The following is a 23856-nucleotide window of genomic DNA, read 5'->3' as shown; positions in this document are numbered from 1 at the left end:
TGTGGCTCAGTGGTAAGGAACCTGACTAGTATCCATGAGGAGTTGGGTTTGATCCCTGGCCTTGCTTAGTGTGTATGGATCTGGCATTGCCATGAGCTGTGGTGTAGGTCTCACATGTGGCTCAAATACCTCATGGCTGTGGCAGGCCAGTGGCTACAGCTCCAATTTGACCCCTAGCCTCGGAACTTCCATACGCCACAGGTGAGGCCCTAAAAAGATTAAAAAAAATAAAATAATAAATAAATAACAATAAAAATTCTTCATCAAGACATATACATGGCCAGACTCACATGGCTCAACAACGCTAAATATTAGAGAAATGCAAATCAAAACTACAATAAGGAGTTCCCGTCGTGATACAGTAGTTAACGAATCAGACTAGGAACCATGAGGTTGCAGGTTTGATCCCTGGCCTCGCTCAGTGGGTTAAGGATCCGGCGTTGCCACGAGCTGTAGTGTAGGTCGCAGACGTGGCTCGGATCCCACGTTTCTGTGGCCCTGGCATAGGCCAGCGGCTACAGCTCCGATTAGACCCCTAGCCTGGGAACCTCCATATGCCGTAGGTGCAGCCCTAGAAAAGACAAAATAAAATGAGATACCACCTCACACCAGTCAGAATGGTAATCAATAACAAATCAACAAATAACAAATGCTGGAGAGGGTATGGCAAGAAGGGAACTCTCCTACACTGTTGCTGGGAATGTAAATTGGTACAACCACTATGGAAAACAGTATGGAGCTTCCTCAGAAAACTACTAAATATAGAACTTCCATCTGGGAGTTCCCATTGTGGCTCAGAGGTAATGAACCCCACTAGGATCCATGAGGATGCACCTAGAGATTCTCATACTAAACGAAGTAAGGCAAAGGGAAAAAAACAAATAACATATCACTTATATGCGGAATCTAAAACATGGCACAAATGAACCTACCTACAAAACACAAACAGACTCACAGACATAGAGAACAGGCTTGTGGTTGCCAAGGCGGAGGGTAGGGAATGGGATGGATTGGGATTTTGGGGTTGGTAGATGCAAACCATTACATTTAGAATGGATAAGCACAGAGAACTATATCCAGTCTCTTGGGATAGAACTTGATGGAAGGTAATATAAGAAAATGTGTATATATATGTGTGATTGGGTCAGTTTGCTGTACAGCAGAAATTGGCACATTGTAGATCATCTGTACTTTAATTTAAAAAAAGCAAAAGGGAGTTCCTGTCGTGGCGCAGTGGTTAACAAATCCGACTAGGAACCATGAGGTTGCGGGTTCGATCCCTGCCCCTTGCTCAGTGGGTTACCGATCCGGCGTTGCCGTGAACTGTGGTGTAGGTTGCAGACACGGCTCGGATCCTGCGTTGCTGTGGCTCTGGCATAGGCTGGCAGCTACAGCTCCGATTCGACCCCTAGCCTGGGAACCTCCATCTGCCACGGGAGCGGCCCAAGAAATGGCAAAAAGACAAAACAAACAAAAAAACAAACAAAAGGAGTTCCCATCGTAGCTCAACGGAAACAAATCTGACCAGTATCCATGAGGATGCAGGTTCAATCCCTGGCCTTGGTCAGTGTGTTAAGGATCTTGCACTGCCATGAGCTGTGGTGTAGTCTGCAGACGCTGCTTGGATCTGCCATTGCTGTGGCTGTGGCATAGGCCAGTGGCTGCAGCTCCAGTTCAACTCCTAACCTGGGAAACTCCATAAGCCACGGTTGCAGCCCTAAAAAAAAAGAAGTAAAAATTCTTCATTAGGAGTTCCTGTTGTAGCTCAGTGGGTTAGGAACCTGACATAGTCTCTATGAGGATATGAGTTCAATCCCTGGCCTCTCTCAGTGGGTTAAGTATCCCATGTGGCCCCAAACTGTGGCACAAGCCAGCAGCTTCGATTTGACCCCTAGCCTGGGAACTTCCATATGCTATAGATATGGCTGCAAAAAGAAAAAAAAAAAAAAAAGTCTTCATTAAATATATCCTAGATCTGTAGATTTAAAAAAAAAAGTCTGTAGGGAGTTCCCTGCTGGTCTTATTGTTAGGATGCGACACTTTCAATGCTACAGCCTGAGTTTAGTCCCTGGTCTCGGAAACGAGATCTCACATCAAGCCACTGCAGGCCATGGCCTAAATAAATAAATAATCTGTATATGCTATTTTTGTGTAAAAACAAAGAAGTATAACAACATACATTCATATTTAAGTGGTATAAGGAAAATATTAAGAGAGAGCAGTCAAGACGGGAGTGTAAGGCAGGTACTCAGATGATAAGAACAAGAAAGAAGCAAGGCTCTGTGTACCTGTTGTTACCATGGTTTAAATTTTTAAAATATCATATGCAAGTGATAACTATCCTAAAATACAAGCGTTGTAAGAGATCCTGACCTTTGTTGTGGGGAGTCAGCCCTCACAGTGGATCTATGCTGGGAGAAATGGATGCGTGGACCTGTGAGCCCAGGGAAGCGCCAGGCTAGTCCAGGATTCTTCCCCTTGGCCTGCTGTGTAGTCATGCTTAGATTTATCTGCGTCCGGTGGCAGTGTCAGGCTCTGGCTGCACACCATCTGTGTTCTCATTTCCAACCCAGTGGGGCCCTGGGTCACCAGTTGGTCACATTGAACACAGCTGGTGACTTTTCAGGGACTCACCCTGTTCAATAAACTTTCCAAGCCAGCCTCAGTAGAAACTGAAAAAAACAAAAATAAAAACAAAAGCATACATGCTCCCATTACAGGCTTGTGTCCAGCAGAGTCTGAGGTACAGTTCGGCTAGAAAAGCCTGGGAGGTGCCCCAGCACAGCCATGCACCCTCTAGGCCCTCCCAGCTAAGATCTGGCCAAGAGAGCCTCAGACTTCCTCTCGAGTCCCTCCATTCATTCCACATCCTTGGCTTGCCAGCTGCAAGCTGCTTTCTGCGCATGCTCTGTCAAGAAGATTTGGGTTGCAGAGGTTTGTGAATACAGTCTGGTCATACAATTTAGCTCACAACTGGCAGCTCTCATCTCATTAGCAATGCTCGGTGGAGCTCAGGGAAACATTCAAACTTAATGAGAACTAAATTAAAATTAGAAACGTCTGTCCAAGAGAACATACTGTCAAGAAAATGGCAAGATAAGACAAAGAATTGGAGAAGATATTTACCATACATGTTCCCAAAAAAGAACTAGTATTTTGAACGTAAGCAAATCCTATAAATCCATAAGAAGCAAACAATCAAAAAATAGGCAAACAGGAGTCCCCTCTGTAGCGTAGCAGGTTAAGAACCTGGTGTTGTCTCTGGGGTGGCACCAGCTCATCCCTGGCCCAGCGCAGTGGGTTAAGGCTCCCATGTTGCTGCAGTTGTGGTGTAGGTTAAAGCTGCAGCTCAGATTCAATCCCTGGCCCAGGAATTTCCAAATGCTGTGGGTGTGGCAAAAAAAAAAGGGGGGGGGGGCAAACAATCTTTAACCTCATAGGTAGCTAGATGTGGAATGGCTCTATCATAGCTTGTTATATATTTATCTTTTTAAGGAACTCACAAATTTTTCTTAAAATGATTGCTAGTATGAAGAAATGCAATATATTTTCGTATTCATATTATATTCTGTAGATTTGGAAATGTCATTAATTAGTTCTATAGATTCCATAGAATTTTTTATGTTGATGATCATGTTGCATGCAAATAATTTTTAAAAAGTAAAATAAAGGAGTTCCCGTTGTGGCTCAGTGGGTTAAGAATCCAACTGGTCTCCATGCGCATGCGGATTCAACCCCTAGCCTCGATCAGTGAGTTAAAGCATCCGGCATTGCCGTTGAGCTGTGGTGTAGGTCATAGATGTGGCAAGGATCTGGTGTTGCTGTGGCTGTGGTGTAGGCTGGAAACTACAACTCCAACTGGACCCCTAGCCTGGGAACCTCCATGTGCCTCAGGTGTGGCCCTAAAAAAAAAAGGAGAAAAGCAATTTGCCAAAGGAAAACTCGAAAGGTCAATAATATTATAGAAAGACCTTCAATCTCAAGAAAACTAAAACTTCAGTGAGATATTTTTTCAGACCGATTAGCAAAATTTTACAATTATGAAATTTCCTTTTTTAAAATTTTATTGTAGTTGATATACAATGCTGTTATTATCTGTCACACAGCCAAGTGACTCAGTTATACATATACACTCTTTTTCACATTCTTTTCCATTATGGTTTATCACAGGATATTGAATATGATTACTTGTGATATGCAGTAGGACCCTGTTACTTACCTATCCTGTATATAAGAGTTTGCCTCTGTTAATCCCAAACTCTCAACCCATCCCTACCCCAAATCTTCTTGCTCTTGGCAACCACAAGTCTGTTCTTTATATCTGTGAGTCTGTTTCTGTTTCTAAATATGTTCATCTGTGTTGTATTTTAAATTCCACATATAAATGATATCATATGGTAACTGACTTTCTCTTCCTGACTTATTTCCCCTGGCATGATAATCTCTAGATCCATCCATGTTGCTGCAAATAGCATTATTTCATTCTTTTTTTTTTTTTCCCCCTTTGGCCATATCTGCAGTATGTGGAAGTTCCTGGGCCAGGGATCGAATCTGAGCTGCGGCTGCAACAACGCTGATCCTTAACCCACTCCACCAGGGTGGGGACCAGACCTGTGCCCCCGCAGAGGATCCTTAACCTGCTGCACCACAGCAAGAACTCCTACCACGTCTTCTTTATCCATTCATCTATTGATGGACATTTGTTTCCATGAAAAGTCTGACAGTTCTTAATATTGGGCGTTAAAACAATGGAAACACACTGTTGGTAGAAGTATAAGCTGGATATCCACTTTGAAAAGCAATTTGAAGATATGCACAACTTATATTTTAGGAAGTGACAGGAAAACAAAAACCATTCAAGGTACTGAAAAAGGAGGAATGTAATCTAAGGAATTGGTGGCCTGTGAAGGGAAAGAGCTGAGAAGTCAAACAGCAGACAATGAGGCAACCAGGAATCAGCCACTTCAGGATCCCATTCCACTCCAGTCTCAAGAGACAAAAGAGTGAGGCTAGAGATTATCAGGAGTTATCTGGTCTCTGGGCAGAATCTCGAAGCAGGTGGACCTGTGGGATGGGAGCTGGAGGGGCAGAAGCAACACCATCTGAACGGGAGGCAGAAACACACTCTGACTACTCTCTCTTGCGAATGCCTCCTATTGGCTAAGCCCAGAAGCCAGCTGGGTGACACAGCAATCTGATCAATGAAACCTATGTGGCTCAGTTCCCCAAGATACAGAGCAGAGCAGGGAAAGGACATGGAATGGACCCCAAAAAAAAGGCTGCAGAGTTCCCATCGTGGCTCAGCGGTAATGAATCTGACTAGCATCCATGTGGACAAAGTTTCAATCCCTGGCCTTGCTCAATGGGTTAAGGATCTGGCATTTGCCATGAGCTGTGTTGTAGGTCGAAGACGTGGCTTGGACCCAGCGTTGCTGTGGCTATGGTTTAGGTCAGCAGCTACACCTGATTTGATCCCTAGCCTGGAAACCTCCATATGCCATGGGTACAGCCCTAAAAAGACAAAAAGAAAAAAGAAAAAAAAGCCCTTGCACACAAGCAGATGGAGACATAGCTAATAAAAATTATAGCAGCACTGTTCATACAGCAAAGCGGGAGAAATGAGTCTATTCAAAGAGATGAATAGATTAGAGTCATACAATGGAATAGTCTACCAAATGAAAGCCAATGAACTATAGCCACATTTATCAACATGGATGAATCTCACAAAGACAAACTAAATAAATAAATGTCATTAATTTTTAATATTTATATAAAGCATAAAAGCATGCAATATGATGATGATGATAAAAGTATAAAGAAATGTTGAAAATGTATAAATTCCATCTTTTGGGAAAGTCAACAGAAAGAGATGTGCTGTGGATTTCAAATCTAATAATAATGACATCAGGTGATGGGTACATGGGGTCACTGTAGACTACCACTGATAATTTATATTCAAAATGTTTCAAAGTTCCCATTGTAACTCAGTGGGTTAAGAACCCAACATAGTGTCCATGAGAGTGGAGGTTCGATCCCTGGACTCACTCAGGGGTTGCCACAAGCTACAGTACAAGTCGCAGACGGCATATGGAAGTTCCCAGGCCAGGGATCGAATCCAAGCTGCAGCTGTGACCACAACTACACCAACACTGGATCCTAAACCCACTGCACCAGGCCAGGGATTGAACCTGTGCCACCTCAGAGACAACGCCAGATTTTTAACCCATTGCTCCACAGCAGGAGCCCCATTGTCTGGTATTTAATATTAATACTTTAACAAGAGGTCCCACATTTTATTTTGCACTGGGCCCTGGAAATGATACAGCTTATCCTGGGATAGGTTCTTAGAACCTTCTCCATGTAAATCTGCATTATCAGGTATGGAATGCTGATAACTACTCTAACAACTACCTTACAGGCCTAACAGTCCCTTTCCAACATCCCATTCCATTTATTTACTTGCTTACAATCTGTCTTCCCAACAAGAATCTGGCATGAGCTATAGGTCGCAGATATGGCTCAGATCCAGCGTTGCTGTGGCTGTGGTATAAGCCAGCTGATTTGACCCCTAGCCTGGGAACTTCCTGATGCCAGAGGTGTGGCCATAAAGAAAAAAAAATGTGCCACAATTAACTGTTTGGCCTTCTTGACATTTAAAGTTCAGTCCAGGAGTCCCCTGTTGGCTTAGTGGGTTACAGACCTGGCGTTGTCACTGCTGTGGTACAGGTTTGATCCCTAGCCTGGAAACTTCTGCATGCCATTGGTGGGGCCAAAAAAATAAATGATCTTTTTTTAAGAAAAGTTCATTCCAAAATGCCTAATTTTCAGCCTATTTTTCAGCCTTAGTATTATCTCACCCATTTAATTAGTGCTCAGATGAGACTGCCTCAGGTTAAAATATTTCAAATTATAAAACAATGAGAAAGAAAAACATGATATCACACTTATATGTGGACTCTAATAAAAAATTATACAAAAGTACTTATTTATAAAACAGAATCAGCAAACTATTGCATTTGGAGTAGATAAGCAAAGATATCCTGCTGTATAGCACAGGGAACTATATCTAGTCACTTGTGATGGAACATAATGGAGGATAATGTGAGAAAAAATGTATATATGTGTGTGACTGGGTCACTTTGCTGTACAGTAGAAAACTGAGAGAACAGTATAAACCAACTATAACAAAAAATAAAATTCATTATTCAAAATAAATAAAACAGAAACAAACTCACAGATTTCAAACCAACCTTATGGTTACCATAGGTGAAACCACTGGGGGGAGGGAGTAATTGGGAGGGTAGTAATAATATATATACACTACTTTATAAAACAGATGATTAATGGAAACCTATTGCATAGCACAGGAAAATCTATCAACAGTGTGTAATAACCTATATAGGAAAAACAGAATGGATATATGTATATGTATAACTGATTCACTGCCATACACCTGGAACTAATACAACATTCTAAGTCAATTATCCTCCAATAAAATTTTTTAAAAGAAACAGTCAATGTTAAAATAAGGAGAGTCATCACACAAGCACCTGCAGGAGCTCTAATTCTGGGAAGCCACAGCTTGGCTGACACAACACTGACAAAGGGGTGCAGGTATTTGCTTTTCCTGCCAAAGTGCTGGACGGCAGCAGCATAAACCAGTTTTACAGTTGGCTTGGCTTGCCAACCTTAAAATGGATTTTCAAAAATCAGTGATATTTGCCTTATTTTAAATTCTACACATAAGCTTAAACATAATGAACTATTATTTGACCTTTGTATAATTAAATTCACACAAATGCAACCAGACTATGTATCACTAGTTACCTGTATTTCAATGTGTCCATAAACACACTGCTTTTCAACTAAACAGAAGAAAAAGTGGACAGTGAAGCAGCAATGGCAGAGGCAGCACCAGATGACCTGAGTGGTTTGGGCAGCAAATCAAACACAAGGATACTCCTTTAAAGCCATTTGCTCCACATGGCAAATGATGGAAGAAGTGAAATATCTAACTAATACCTAATATTTAAATCCTAGACAAAACATTTTAGTGTAAATAGGGAAGTGCTTTATTTACTCTGATCCAAGCCAAAGGTAGCTGGATAATTAGTTTTCTTTAAACAACATTCAGCTTTGCTGACATCTCATTTTCCAAAAGCAGCTGTTAGCCAAATATAGTATTGTTTATTCACTCTCTGGAAGGCTGTTTTGAAAAAGCGCTTCTTCTGGTAAAAAATATTGCATCACATAATTGGAGATAACAGGAAAAGTAGGAGTTGCTGTTTGTATTTAAATAAACATCTGCTCAAAAGTCCAGTTTTCTGTTTGGGAATAATTCCTTTATTTTTTTTGCCATTAGCCACATTGAATTGCTGTTTATTCCTTGCTTTTTGGCCACACTAGGGACTATTCCAAACATGGTAACACATGAGATATTTCTCCTGAAAAAGGCTAAAAGATAAGGTTGAGCTCTTGGCCCTTTTTCCTTTATTATACATAAGCAAATATGTAATGAAAATGTAACGAATATGTAATACTAACATCACCATGTTTATTATCTGATACGGAATTAAATTGAAGTCAGATAAAGTTAGCTTTGGTTTTTTTTTTAAAGAATACTAACTATTTAAAAATACCTGTAGCATCTGTGTTACATCCATTTCTTGACTCCATTACTGATTCCCAACTTCACTGTCAGAACCAAGCTAAAACAGAACAAATTGCTTTAAACTGGAAGTCAGACAATCTAGGTTCTATTTCTCACTCTGTTGCTGAAATCTGCAGGTTCCTCCTTGGGAAAATAAGGATTGAACCGAATGATGTTCAAGATCCCATTCAATTCTAAAATTCCATTTCACTAACTTGGAAATGAGATTTGTTGCAAGTGGGTGGGTCACAGAGCAAAGGCCAAAAGTTGAGGTGAGCTGCTTGCTCTTTAGGCCTATATAAACTAATACTAGCATGGGTGATTAAGCAGTCCCAACATGTAAATAACATTTCATTTGTCATCCAGACCATGCAGCTTCAGATTGATGCTGACTGGTCTGAAATGTTTTGCGCTCACCTGGGAAATTGCAATCTTTTTATGTCCTGAACCATTTTCCATTAGAGCTTGTGCATGAGAAGTAATTCAAACAAGAAGCCAAAAGGCATTTCTAAAACTATGTTCAAATTCTAGCAAGATTTAAGATGAAGCAAATGTTCTGCTTCCCATTTGGATCTTTGAAGCAGTGAACACAGTTTGTGAAGAATTTATATTTTCTTTCACATAAATATGTTTGTCATGATACCAGAACCATTGAAACAATGGCTATGTTCTGTTAGGAATGTATTCTTTCTGTCCATATTATAAAGTATGTGTTACAGTATAATTATTCTTGCAGTCTTACAGCTAAGGGCATTTTTATAGTATAGGAAGCTTGTCTATTGAAATAGCATATGCTACTTAATTACTATAAAGCTCATTACAAATATAAAAAAATGACTAATACTCATTAGGAAATAAATTATCCAAATACATTCTGCTTTTGTTATTGCATTACTTCCTTAACAGAAAAGTACAGTAGGGACTTGAACGCCTGTGTTAAGGGAAGGAATGAATGCATAGCAGAAGTTATTTTTACAGATTTCTACTCCTGACTGGTATAAAGTATAGGTACACATATATAAACATTCCTCCAAAGTTTGTAGGTTCTTTGAAAGGTCAATAGGCCTACATTTTTATCACTACTGTTGTATACAACCAATACTAGATGCTCTTATAAAAACGATGATAATGAGCAATAAAGAGCTCTTAAAGGAAGCTATTTAAGGATTTACAAACACAAGAGTACCTAAATTGAGGATTCCTTTAAAATTATTTATCCAACTGTTATCTTGGTACTGAGGCTGTGGCTCTTTGAGGTTTAAATGACAGAACTCCGACTCAAACCAGATTAATTAAGCAAAAATGAAGACAAAACCCCACAACTCCTACACCTACAAGGGGTTCTGGGTAGCTCACAAACCTTAAGGCAGCACTGCCAGAACCAGGGCCTCAGTAGGACCAGAACTGGGGTTAGAACTGGGTTATGAAGCTCCCTGGAACCTTTATCACTTTCTCAGCTTCAGCCATGTCGTCCCAGTAGAGCACTATCAGCAGAAAGACTTCATCTTCTCAAGGTCTCTATAGCAAGGACTCTCCTGGGTCTTGTTTTAGGTCATTTGCCCACCCCTTGGACCAATTACTGCTGATGGGCTGTGGTATACTGAGACAGTCCAATCTGGGTCACCCTGAAGAACAAGGAACTGGAATTAAGAGCCCCAAGAGGACCACATGCAATATGATAAAGGGGGACATTGCTACCTAAAAAGGGAAAAGAAAACCCTTTGGTCCTGTCCACCTTGAGGTAGAGTCTCCGTCAGAAGCTTGGGTGCTGAAGGGTCTGAAGGCCTGGGGGCTGGTCTGAACAACTCTGAGCTTGGTGTTCCTTGGCTTCTGGACTGCACTGGCTTTAGTATTTGCCTGTCTTCTTCAGTTCTTCCTTAAGCTTTGAAACTAAATACACAATTCCCTTTATGGTTTTATCTTGGGAACCAACCTGGTTCCATGGAAGGAGTACAGGGTGAAGTCAGAAAGCCCCCCAGATGCTTGCTCCGGCGTTCACCGGCCTTGTGACCTTTGGCAAGTTACTTAAGCTCCGTGAATCTTAGTTTCGACATCTATAAGAAGGTGACTGCTCCCTTGCGTGGTTGCTGGAAAGAACTGGAAAAGTATGTAAAGCATAGGGCTGCTCACTATAGATATTCAGTTATTACTGAAGGGGAAGTGCCACAACCTTTGAACAACACTGAAGGACTGTGATGGTGTCTTATGCTGAAGCACTCAACTGAAGACTGGAGGATCAAAAGAACATGACATGAACTCAATGGACTTAGACTTTAGTAAGAGAGAAAATAAAACTGCTAGAAGAGGTATTATGAAAAAAAAGTGCTGAGAGTTCAAAGGAGAAAGGATATTACCACGTGCCAGGAACATTACCCATATTCTGCAAAGAATGCACCATGTGTTGCCATTTTAAGATGTAAGCACTCATTGCTACGGTAGAAAATTGCCCTTACTGCCCAATCAGTATTTGTAATGTATTGAAAAAAACATTTAGGGCATCCCAACAAAGAGAGGGCACGTCCTATACATTGTACATGCAGAATGCATCACAACCTACATCTCTCGCAAAAATCCCGATTATGTATTTCTACATTTATATAAATATTAAATCCTAATTATTATCTCCATGGTATAATAAAGACACTGAATGACTTGCTCAAAGCTATAGACAGAAATGGCAGAAATAGGAACCAAGCCTAATCCAGCTCTAAAACTGGGATCTTTATATCATTGTTTTTTCCCAACAATGACAATTTAAGATTGAGTTTCACTTCACCCTCTAGATGCATGCCTGGCCTTAGCTCAGTCTCTCCTTTTGCATCTCTGTACTTCCCCTGACAAGCTGACCAAATAGCTGAGCTTCTTCTATTGTCTAGAATCTCCACTTCTGAGAGCTACACAGTGATTCTCCAAGTGTGGTCTCTGGACTATCAGCATCATTACTTGGAAACCTAAGAAAGTATATTCATGGCTATGCAAGGCCTACTTAATCAAACTCTGGGAATGGACCAGAAATCTCTTAACAAGATCCTAATTCAACTTGGAAAACCAGATCTTCAGCATTCTAAGGAATGCTGGTATTATTGATACCCTTTGTCCTCCTCAACAGAGCCTTCATCCTCTGCACATTTTTTCTGAAGCTTTTAAGACATCTTAGAAACTTCATTTTTTTTTCGTATTTTGTCTTTTTAGGGCCACACCTGCGCATATAGAGGTTCCCAGGCTAAGGGTTGAATCAGAGCTGCAGTTGCTGTCCTATACCACGGCCACAGCAATGCAGGATCTGAGCTGTTCTGTGACCTACACCATAGCTCATGGCAAAGCCAGATCCTTAATTCACTGAGAGAGGTCAGGGATGGAACCTGCATCCTCATGGATACTAGTCAGATGCGTTTCCACTGAGCCATGACATGTTTAACTATAAATGTCATAAAATTCATTGAGTAATTTAAAAAAAGATCTTGTCCCAGACCTATTTAAACACCCACTACTCTTTTAACGTCACAGTCCAAACATCTCTAGTTGTCTCTACTCCACTCATGAAATGCAAATGATCCTGTGAACCTCACTGACTCTAGTTTTAATTCAGCAGATATTTAAACAGAGGTGGGACTGAGGTTGACCTATTATGAACTGCTAAAGGTACTAATGTACAAGGTGTCCCACCTAGACACCCTAGAACTCAAGTCTCCTTAGGTACTTTAAAAATTATTTTACTAATTAAAATTTCAGTATATTACCCAAGTTCCCCAAAGATCTTTTATTAACTCGAGAACACATCATTTTTTTCATGAACTCATATATGCCATATATATAAATTAGCAAGATTTTACTATACATATTAAATTTTTGCATCATTACAGCCTAAATATTTTTAATTAAACAAACAAAACCCTTCTCTGAAGACTAGGGACAGCGATAAGATGGAGCAATTGAGGAGTTCCCTGGTAAGCTTAGCAGGTTAAGGATTTGGTATTGTCACTGCTGTAGCTCAGATTGCTGCTGTGGCACAGCTTTGATCCCTGGCCCAGGAATTTCTACATGCCTCAGGGAGGGCCAAAAAAAAAAAAAAGAGAGAGAGAGAGAGAGCAATTAGAGCAATTGTTACAGTGCTATGCTCAAGTAAATGGAAGTTTTCTATTGGTGATAAAATACACAACCCTCTCCCCTCACTAAAGAGTACAGCCTGAAAGAGAAATAGAACAAGTTAATGTAAGATAACATCAAGTTTTAAGACAAGTGAAACTAGACATAGGTCCAAAGTCATTAAATTCACCACCAAATGGTGATAATTGGCAGCATTAGAACCATCTTGGGGAACTTTTTTTGAAAACACATTTTCCAATTTTCAATTTCAGAATTGTTCAGGGTGAGACCAGAGTTGGGCTCAGGTATTTCTAGCACACCACAGATTTAAGACCTAGTGGCCCAGAGACAAGCTCCGTTTTAAAATTAATCAGCAGCACCATCACCACAGCACAAGCCTATTTAAAAATATGTACCAGACGAGGACCCAGTTCAGTAGCTTTTCACCCAGTCACCCAGGATGACGTACACTTCACGTAGGACTTTACAGATGGGTGGTGCAGGACAAAAAATAGGTCACTTGTCGTAGCAACTGATGGCAGTGTTCTACCATCTCAGTTCCCTGGTCTACCAAGTAGGTTCTAAATTGATGAATTACAGACTTTTCAGGCAGAGTGCAATGAGGAGGCACAAGGCCGCTACCCAATCCACAAGGCCCTGAACAGTGATGACACCAATGCATCTACATACTATTGAAACAAAAGTACCAAGGAATAGTTACATAAAATACACAGATAGTTGGGGGTGGGGGTGCCAGTGATTGATGCCGATCCTGAACTGCTGCTAAAGGGCTGCAGTCTGTGAAACAGAGCCACTTCAGTATTTCGTGGGTCAGAAAACACCAGTCTCTACTAGATGTGCCATTTCACCATCTCAATTAAATCTTTTCTGTGACCCTTCATTTGCCAGAGTCCACCGTGAAATCTCTCCACAACATGACCTTCAACAACTTCCATCTCGAGGCTCAGCACTCCCTTCCTGCAGGCTGGCTTCTGCCACAGGACCTAGAACAGGCCACCAAACCTCTCACTTTACAAGCCCTGTTGCCAAAGAAAGTGCAAAAAGTGCATACCTTCTCCTTGAGTGCAAAACTTCTAAGACAACATAGATTAGGTAGATCACTCATTGCATAGCCAATCAACCAGATCAGTGGCACAGGAATGCACAGCCAAGCCCAGGTAACCAGGAGGAAAAACGGAGTGTATGGGCAGACAGTGGAGAGAGGTACATGAAAAATGACATCGCTATTTTTAGAGACATTTCTCTTGGCTACAACAAATAATTAGGCTGTTTATAAGTAAAAACCACAATGAGCAGCATTATTAATCAATTCCCAAAGCTAGAGATTTTAGCTAAATAATCATACATTAGAACCTTCTAAGAAGGCTGCTAATAAACTATGTCAAAATTTGCAAACAGCTTTAAAGTCAGGTTTGAAAGCCAAGATAAACAACTCCTTTGCATGATTATTACCTCTGACCTGAGGCAAAAGAATTCACTCAGACAAATAACTTTCATGAGCTACCTAAAAATAGGATGGCTCATAAATTTTCTAAACTGTTCTTTCCAGCTGTGGACAGCCCTTGATCTCTGACTGTAAAACCTAGCAAACTTGGCATACGCTCATGTTAGTTTTATAAGTTACTGAAAACCTCTATAAATTAGGCATCATTTCTCAAATCTGGATAGTTTTGTCATTCTGAATGCCTAAACATTTAGATCACAAATTGAAATACCAGTAGAAAAAGATTCATCTTTAGGCAGGTTTATATAGTTACCACACGGCAAGAAACTGACAAGAAAATTTAAACATTCAGAAGTTAAAAATACTTCAAAGAATTAGGAACTTTGAACTTAGCACTTTCCTGAACTCTAGTATTTCCAACTACAGGAAAACCAGACTGTCGGAGAGTTGAGATGATTTAAGGTAACTCAAATTTTTCCCTGATTTTGACATCAACAATAGATTTATATAGTTTTATTGTAGTAACAAATAGGTTGTTACAGTGGAATCTACAAACATATACAGAATTATATTTAAATTCATATAGAACAATATTTACATTTTTAAGTTACACTTTGAAATCAGAAGATGAAGTAAGCTTAAGTTTTACAACATAGAAAAGAAAAATACACAAGACAAAAGCAGAGTTAACAGTAAAAATACAACTATCTGTTCTTGATACAACGTGTGGGAAAGCTACATTCTCTTAACTTGATTGTCCAAATCATTAAAATATGGATGATTCAGTGCCATTTTGCCAGAAATTCGCTTGGCAGGATCATAGACTAACATTTTCTGAAGGAAGAAAAAAAGATTAAAACAAGGTTTTTTAATTTTTTAAGAAATAAGCCATTTTAAAAAGCCTTACTTTTCCACCGTAAGCCATGACCTAATAATGTGAATGAAAAATTACTAAATGTACATTTCCATCATTTTAATACCAAACCACATAAATTTCTTAGATTCCTCACCCCCTAGCTCTAAAATAATCTACTCCTTAAATCATAGGTACCTTGGGAAACTCTTTCTGCTATAAATTATGGTTTAAGACACAAGCATTCACAATAGTTTTAAAACCGAGGCATAAATTTTAAAAAGATATCTAGTTAACTGTATTTACTTGGAGAATTAAATGGCCATCTGAATTATTTACAACATTTCTGAAATGGTGGCAATTAACCATAGAGGTTTCTAATGTAGTTTCCAGCAAGTTCCAAATTAAAAAAACAACCAAAGAGCAGTATGTTATAAACAGGTAAAATGAGTCACTAAATGAATTATGGTCAGACAATCTAGTATTAAAGTTAATTTATACATCACCAGAAAAGGCTGAATTAAGGTAAAATTTATCTTAAATATTACTCTTTTTTTTTTTTTTTTTTTGGTCTTTTTAGGGCCTCATCTGCAGCACATGGACGTTCCCAGGCTAAGGGTTCAATCAGAGCTGCAGCTGCCGGCCTATACCACAGTTCATGGCAATGCCGGATCCTTAACCCACTGAGTGAGGCCAGGGATGGAACTCACATCCTCATGGATACTAGTCGGCTTCATTACTTCTGAGCCATGACAGGAACTCCCAAGAAATATTAATCTTAAAGGAAACTAAATAAGTAGATGAGAGCTACTTTTACTATCTGGTTACCATCTGAGCTCTGATTATGTATCTGGCGTTACATTAAGTGCTTTGTACATTTCATGTTACTTACTTCTCGCAACAAAAGGTAGGTATTAGTCCCACTTTAAATGAGTACATTGAGACTCAAAGAGATTAAGTAACTTGCCCAAATTCAAAGAGCTTAAGAGTAATAAGGCTGGAAGTTTCCATCATGACTTACTGGAAATGAATCTGACTAGCATCCATGAGGAGGCAGGTTCAATCCATGGCCTCGCTCAGTGGGTCAGTGGGTTAAGGATCCGGCGTTGCCCTGAGCAGGGGTATAGGTCATAGACAAGGCTCAGATCTGGCGTTGCTATGGCTGTGGCATAGGCCAGAGGCTGCAGCTCCAATTCCACCCCTAGCCTGGGAACTTCCACATGCCGTGGATGCTACCCTAAAAAGACAAAAAAAAAAAAAGAGTAATAAGGCTGAAATTTGAAACCAAGACCGACTGATGATGCATAGCAGGAATTCTCAACCTGATCAGATTTTGCCCCTCAGGTGACACCCAGCAAGGTATGAAGACATTTTGGGTTGTCACAACTGGAAGGAATGTGTTAATGGCATCCATGGGGCAGAGGACTGGGATGCTGTTAAGTATCTTAAAATTTACAGACAGGCCTTCTACAGCAAAGGAGGATCCAGTCCAAGATGTCAATACTGGCTAGACTAAGGATGGATGGGTAGTATGATTTTCATTTTATTAACTAAAGTGAAATTCCTCATGTTCAAAAATTTCCTAAGTTAAAAAGACAGACTGGGCCAGTAATATAGAAGGCCTCAATACTGACATACAAAATATGTAAATGGCATGACTTATAAATCGGGAAAGGGGCCCAAAGACCAATTAGAACATGTATATGGTGATGTAGCAGTAGATATTTTTTATTTAGTAACCTGGCAAAATCTTATTATTTTTCTGGAATCACATTACCTGAGATTCATAAAAATTAGTTCTAAAATCTCAGTATTTAAATACTATGCTAAAACAAATTTCCCAAGGCAGGTCTAGGACAATTCGTTATCTTGACAAATTTTTTGTTGTTGTTCTTGTTTTTAAAGAATACAACTGTTAGTTGGGAATGGCAATGTAATAGAGGGGAAAAGTTTTAGAAACTACATTCATCCTTCTACTACTCTTTCTGATGTAGAAACAAGGCACAAGTGAGAAATGGGAATTCATCAGTAAAGGCTCTAATAACTAAGAATATAAAGCAATAAGGAAGACACCTATGTCTAAACTAAAAAGTAATATATACCAGAACAAAAAAGCTTGAAAGGAAGACCACAAGTCAGCAACCTAAAGGTATATTAACCTTGTCCTCTCCTTCAAAGTATCTATAGCTACCTATCAGATTAAAAACAAATGAACAAAAGCAAACTAATGCCAGATTCTCCTCTCAAAAGAACTAGTATTTTTTCTTATCTAAAATGGCGCTGGTAACACAATAAACAGACTTAATAGTTACACGCCTAAGTCAATCAGTATATGTTGGTTGTCTTCCTGTTTGCTAGGTAAAAGAAAGAACTGAGTACATTCAAAATAATAATGTTCAAGTCACTATAAAGAGCATTCCTTACCGAGAGCAGATCCAAGCCATTTTCATCCAAGTTTTTGACGTGGGATGCTAGGCTTCCTGGTTTCCACTTGGGAAATGTATTCTTATAGTCCTGTAAAGACTCCACTTCTGGCCACACTTCATTATTGGGAGTGCCCAAAGCTCTAAAAAGCCATAGCAAAACAAAAACTGAAGAGTTAAAGGATCAACATTAATCTTATTATATACATGTTGTCTTAATATTTAAAGTTCTTAACAGCTTACGTATAAAAAACAAAAATACCTGAAAATTCTGAAGAGTTGATCGATTTCTGAATCCCCGTGGAAAAGTGGTTTCTTAGTTGCTAGTTCGGCAAATATGGTACCTATACTCCAAATATCAACTGGAGTTGAGTAGCGAGCTGACCCCAGCAATACTTCTGGAGATCTATACCAGAGTGTTACTACCTATTACAAACAAAATATTTTACTTTGAATAAATGTGGCTTAAATATAAACATTTATATTTCATTAGGACTGTCCTTTAGAAGGCTGCATAATGGTCATTGATAACTGTTTAAAAGTCAATTAATTACATATAATATTAAATGTTAAATAGTTCATTTCCAAGTTATATATGTTGGGGGTGGGGGAGATATAAAAGCTTACCAAGTCTTCTCAAATGAGTAAAACGAGAAACTCAAAATAGTCAAGATAGGCTTCACTTTAAAAAAAAAAAAGTTCCCATTGTGGCTCAGTGGTTAACAAATCCGACTAGGAACCATGAGGTTGCAAGTTCGATCCCTGGCCTCGTTCAATGGGTTAAGGAACCGGCATTGCCATGAGCTGTGGTATAGGTCGCAGGCATGGCTCAGATCCCGCGTTGCTGTGGCTCTGGCGTAGGCCAGCAGCCGTGGCTCCAATTAGACCCCTAGCCTGGGAATTTCCATATGCTTCAGGTGCAGCTCTAAAAAGTAAAAAAAAAAAAAAAAAAAGCTAATTGGGAGTTACTGTTGTAGCTTATTCGTAATGAACCCAACTAATAACCATGAGGATGAGGGGTTCGATCCCTGGCCTCTCTCAGTGTGTTAAGGATCCAGCATTGCCGTGAGCTGTGGTGAAGGTCACAGATACTATTTGGGTCCTGCGTCACTATGGTGTAAACCACTAGCTGCAGCTCTGATCCACCTCTAGGCGGGGAACTTCCACATGCCACACTAGTTGCCTTTAAAGAAATAATAATAAAATAAAATAAAAATTTAAACTTTAAAAAAGCTGACTGATAACAGATTTAGGGGTGATACTGTACAAACACTAAAATCACAAATAAATTATTCAAACAGTTTATTAGTGGTCTGGAGCCAATCTACTATTTTAGCATGCCTAATATATCACAATGGAGGTCAAGTGCATCTGTGTAAGCCAATGGAAACCAAGTCATCCTTATTTATATAGCCATGGAGAAAATGAGAAAAAGGAATGAGAAAAAAAAGCCAAGACATCTGGTGAAAAGAGAACTGCTATAAGTTGTAACCTGGAGAAAGTATTTGGGCTCAAAGGTAGACACCTATACAGAAGAGTTTTCCAACAATCCTTAACAAAGTGATTCAATATTCACTTTCCCTCTAGATATCATCAGTACAACACTGACAGAACTTGTTTATAATTAGTAGCTTCTAAATACATCTGAAACAGTAGGCTTTAAGCAACAAAACCTCTTTTAACCGATCTTACTGTTTCAAGAGAAGATCCAATCAAGAGACAAATAACATGACAACCTGAATAGGAATTCTTACTATGAAGGATTATTAACAACAGAGGATTCAAATAATCAGAGATTGACTAGAAAGAATAACTCTAAAAAACTATATAGCAACGTCCTGCTGTAGAGCACTGGGAATCATATCTAGTCACTTATGATGGAACATGATAATGTGAGAAAAAAGAATGTGTACATGTATGTGTGACTGGGTCACCTTGCTGTACAGTAGAAAATTGACAGAACACTGTAAACCAGCTCTAATGGAAAAAAATAAAAATTACTTTAAAAAAAAACTATACACCAATGAAAACCCTTTCTTCCTGCAATGCCTCTCTAGCACCCTCTACTGATAAAGAGTAGCATCACACCAGCTGGCAAAGTAAAAATATTGAAAGGTTCCAGATACATTTTCAGACAGCAGGCAATGAAGGATAATGACTTTGGAGCAGAGGCAATGAATTTATACTGGCACAGAGTGGAAATCTTTTTGACTAAGTATTTTTTTCTTGACAACAGAAAACAATACAGCAATCACACATAACCAAAAAGTACCAAAAGCTTACCTCATGTGTATATACTCTAATAGGTATCCCAAAAGCTCTGGCAAGACCAAAATCTGCCAGTTTAATTGTTCCTTTATCATCAATCAATAGATTTTGAGGTTTTAAGTCTCTGTGTAAAACTCTTCGAGAGTGACAAAACACAATCCCTTGCAGGATTTGGTACAAATAACTCTGGAAGAAGGAAACATAAGTTAGAAACAATGATTTTCCAAATAATATTGATGGATTTATTTCATAGACAATAAAACACACTATAATGCAGGGAAATAATTTACCAAAAAAGCTTTCAGGCCATTTGAGACTAATGGGAAGTATTTGAGGGTAGGAAGCCCATTTATATAAAGTATGTTTGTATATCTAAGGGAAAGCTATTCACCTTATGCATACATCATATGTATATGAACTCATTTATTCTTTTATTTTGGTCCCTAATTCTTAGGTCTTAAGTTAGCTTTTGATACTGAAAGTTTCTTAAACTTTTGTATTTATATACTTATAGCAACTCTATTTCTATCTTGAATCAAGTTAGTCTTTTCTATTTCTATCTTTCACTTTACATATTCATTTTCCCTTTGGAAAGACTGATCACTGATTCCAAAAGAAACAACAAAAAGGATATTATGACTATATGTGTGTGTGTGTATATATATATATATGACTATATACATTATGGACATATATACCTATATTATGTATATATTATGTGTGTGTGATACATACTTATATATATATATATATATATATATATATATATATACACACACACACATATATATATGGGGTTTTTTTTTTGCTTTGTAGGGCCATACCTCCGGCATATGAAAGCTCCCAGGCTAGGGATCAAATCAGAGCTATGGCTGCTGACCTATACCATAGCCACAGCAACAAAGGATCTGAGCCTCAACTGCAACCTACACCACAGCTCATGGCAATGCCGGATCCTTAACCTACTGAGCAAGGCCAGGGATTGAACCCACATCCTCATGGATACTAGTCAGATTAGTTTCCACTGTCCACGATGGGAACTCCCTTTATTTAAATAGATACAATTATCACAAGATGCTGTTTAGTAGTTCAAATAAATGTTTTTACAAGATACTTATTGCCAAGACAATGTAATTGACATCTGAAGCAACATGGTATTACAAAAATCTATCGTAGACATAGTAACAGTACTGACTGACTTATAAAGTTCAAAATTATAAAGTACAATAAAATCAATCAGTTGGAACTGGATAGCCATTTGGAAAAAATTAAGAACCCTAGTTCTCACACCAAAATAAACCTTGATCCATTCAGATTTTAAGACACAAAAGGATGGAGAGGCAATCTACTGAAACTACCAAAAAACATTGTTTTCTGATACATATGATCTGAGTGAGGAAGACTTAAATAAAATCTCAAAGTCCAAAAGTCATGTACAGGACAATTATAAAAATTACTAATGATATACACCACCAAGAAATCAAAAGGCAAAAAAAGGAATATTATCAACATGCTACCAATAAGATGGTCTTAGAAACCAGTGAAAAAAATATTCTGACAAAATCATCAGTGGAGAATATATAAGTCACTATATATAAAATGGCTAAAAATGAAAAAAATGTTCAATGAAAGGCAAAATATTGTTTTTTTCACATAACAGATTGATATTCAAAAGATTGATAAAACCAAGTTTTGACAGTGAGGTACTAAGAAAATAACTGTTACACACCATGATGTTTAAGAGTAATTCCAGGTGTGAGAATTTATTCTATAGAGTTTCATATGAAGATATAAGGATATTAACTGTAACACTGATCATAAGAGTATGAATCACCAAAGCAGAAAAGCACCCCAATGTCCATCAGTGTGGAACTGGTTTACATTATTATATCAAAAAATTAGACAGGTAGACCCATGTCAAAAAACGTTTTAAACAGTAAAAGGGAAAATAGTGCATACACACACACACACACACATATAATCTCATGTTTACAAAGACAATATACATAAACAGTGTATACAAAGTTGACATACAAGTATCTATCTCTAAGATTACTAATAAACATTGGCCACCTCTGAGGAGCAGTTTTGTAGAGATGGTGTAAGGATAAGTGACTATACACTTTACTACTTTTTAAAAAAATTATACATTTAAATATAATGGCAATGATAAATTCAACCCCTTCCTACCACCATCCTATCCCAGGCTTTTGCTACTTTGTTTTATACATATCTCACTGCCAAATAAAGACCAGAAAAAAAACTAGTTTCCAACAATAAAACACCTCCTTATTACTTTTATGTTATCTCAGGCATTATTTTTCACTTGACAACTAGAAGCACGATCTAGTAATAAAATGGGTTATGGACAATCTAATCTATAAACTGTGTGGGAGAAATCAAAATATTCTTTTCTTCCTTGGTATACTTTCTAACACTTAAGAAAATTCTCATGAATTCTCTTAAGCCCTCAGAGGTGTCTGGAGTTAGACCATTTACATTCACGTGGATAAATACTAATAAAATGAGCTAAGAGTCTTACCTTAACAAGTGAAGAATCCATGAACTGACCAGGAGGGATAGAATCCAAGTATTTCTTGAGATCCATAGAAAGGAATTCAAAGATGAGATATAACCTGGAGTCTTGCATAAGCACATCTTGAAGACTAAAGAAAAAACAATTACATGAAAAAAAGAAAAATCTAACAAGCATTTTTCACCTCTCACAAAATAAAACTACTTCTATAAATCTTGCAGTTAAATCCTAATTGGGACTGTTAAGAAGACACACATGCCCCCAGAGATACCAATCTAAAAGAAACATTTCTTTTTCTGACCCACCTGTCTCAAGACTGACCAGAGCTCTAAGAGCAGAAGTGGTGACAAAGCTCTGTGAAAAGGACTCTTTCCTCCAATGACTAGTTTACCCTGACTTTCCAGCCCCCACAACTAATCTCTACCACAAGCTCCTCCAACTGTTTCTGCCTGACCAACCTATTTTTCCTATGCCCAGCATTCTCAATTTACAAAAACAGTAGAGTTCTATTCTGCTCAGCAAGGCTAAACTAGAAATTGAGCAAATATAAAAATTTCCACACTGAGGAGTTCCCGTCATGGCATGGTGGAAACGAATCCAACTAGGAACCATGAGGTTGAGGGTTTGATCCCTGGCCTCGCTCAGTTGGTTAAGGATCTGGTGTTGCTGTGAGCTGTGGTGTAGTTTGCTCACGAGGCTTGGATCCTGTGTGGCTGTGGCTGTGGTGTAGGCTGGCAGACTGGGAACCTCCATGTGCTGTGGTATGGCCCTAAAAAGCAAAAATGAAAAAAAAATTTCCACATTGAAATTTACATTTGAAATAATATGCAGAAAATTACTTACACTCTGATATTATACCATACCTGACTATATTTGGATGGCGAAGTTCTTTTAATAGAGATATTTCTCGAATGGCAGTACTAGGAACACCTTCCTCTTCACTTTCTAGCCTGATTTTCTTCATGGCTACCACTTGACCTGTAGTTTTGTGTCTACCCTTATACACAACTCCATAGGTACCTGAAATAGACAAAGTAAACATCTGCTAGGTGACACCCTCCTCAAACTAAAGATTTTTAAACATGATTGATCCCAGAGTTCCCACTGTGGCACGGTGAAAACAAATCAGACTAGTATCCATGAGGACACTAGTTTGATCCCTGGCCTCAGCCAAGAATTGGGCATTGCCGTGAGGTGTAGTATAGGTCTCAGGGGCCCCTTGGATCCACTGCTGCTGTGGCTGTGGTATAGGACGGCAGCTGTAGCTCAGATTCAACCCCTAGCCTGGGAACGTCCATATGCTGCAGGCGCGGCCCTAAAAAAATAAAAATACAAAAAGGAGTTCCTGTCGTGGCTCAGTGGTTAACAAATCCGACTAGGAACCATGAGGTTGCAGGTTTGATCCCTGGCCTTGCTCAGTGGGTTAAGGATCTGGTGTTGCCGTGAGCTGTGGTGTAGGTCAAAGCCTCGGCTAGGATCCTGCATTGCTGTGGCTCTGGCTGGCAGCCACAGCTCCAATTAGACCCCTAGCCTGTGAACTTCCATATGCCACGAGCGTAGCCCTAGAAAATACAA

General features: G+C 39.0%; 1 protein-coding gene across 3 annotated transcripts in view; it reads right to left on the bottom strand.

The window, feature by feature from the left end:
* Window positions 8321–23856, bottom strand: part of CDK1 (cyclin dependent kinase 1) — a 21346-nt gene continuing 5810 nt past the window's right edge. For 2 of the 3 annotated variants that reach the window (XM_005671016.3, XM_005671013.3), the window contains exons 3-8: window positions 23145–23301; window positions 22288–22411; window positions 19761–19931; window positions 17740–17903; window positions 17479–17620; window positions 8321–15035 (exon numbers count right to left, since the gene is read on the bottom strand). In XM_005671016.3, coding sequence (XP_005671073.1) covers window positions 14937–15035; window positions 17479–17620; window positions 17740–17903; window positions 19761–19931; window positions 22288–22411; window positions 23145–23301 — 857 coding nt within the window. In that variant the 3' untranslated portion in view covers window positions 8321–14936. 3 annotated transcript variants of the gene reach the window in all.

The sequence above is a fragment of the Sus scrofa genome, chromosome 14 (genome assembly GCF_000003025.6).
Source record: "Sus scrofa isolate TJ Tabasco breed Duroc chromosome 14, Sscrofa11.1, whole genome shotgun sequence".
NCBI lineage: Eukaryota > Metazoa > Chordata > Mammalia > Artiodactyla > Suidae > Sus > Sus scrofa.
This window is presented reverse-complemented; position numbering and strand designations above follow the sequence as displayed.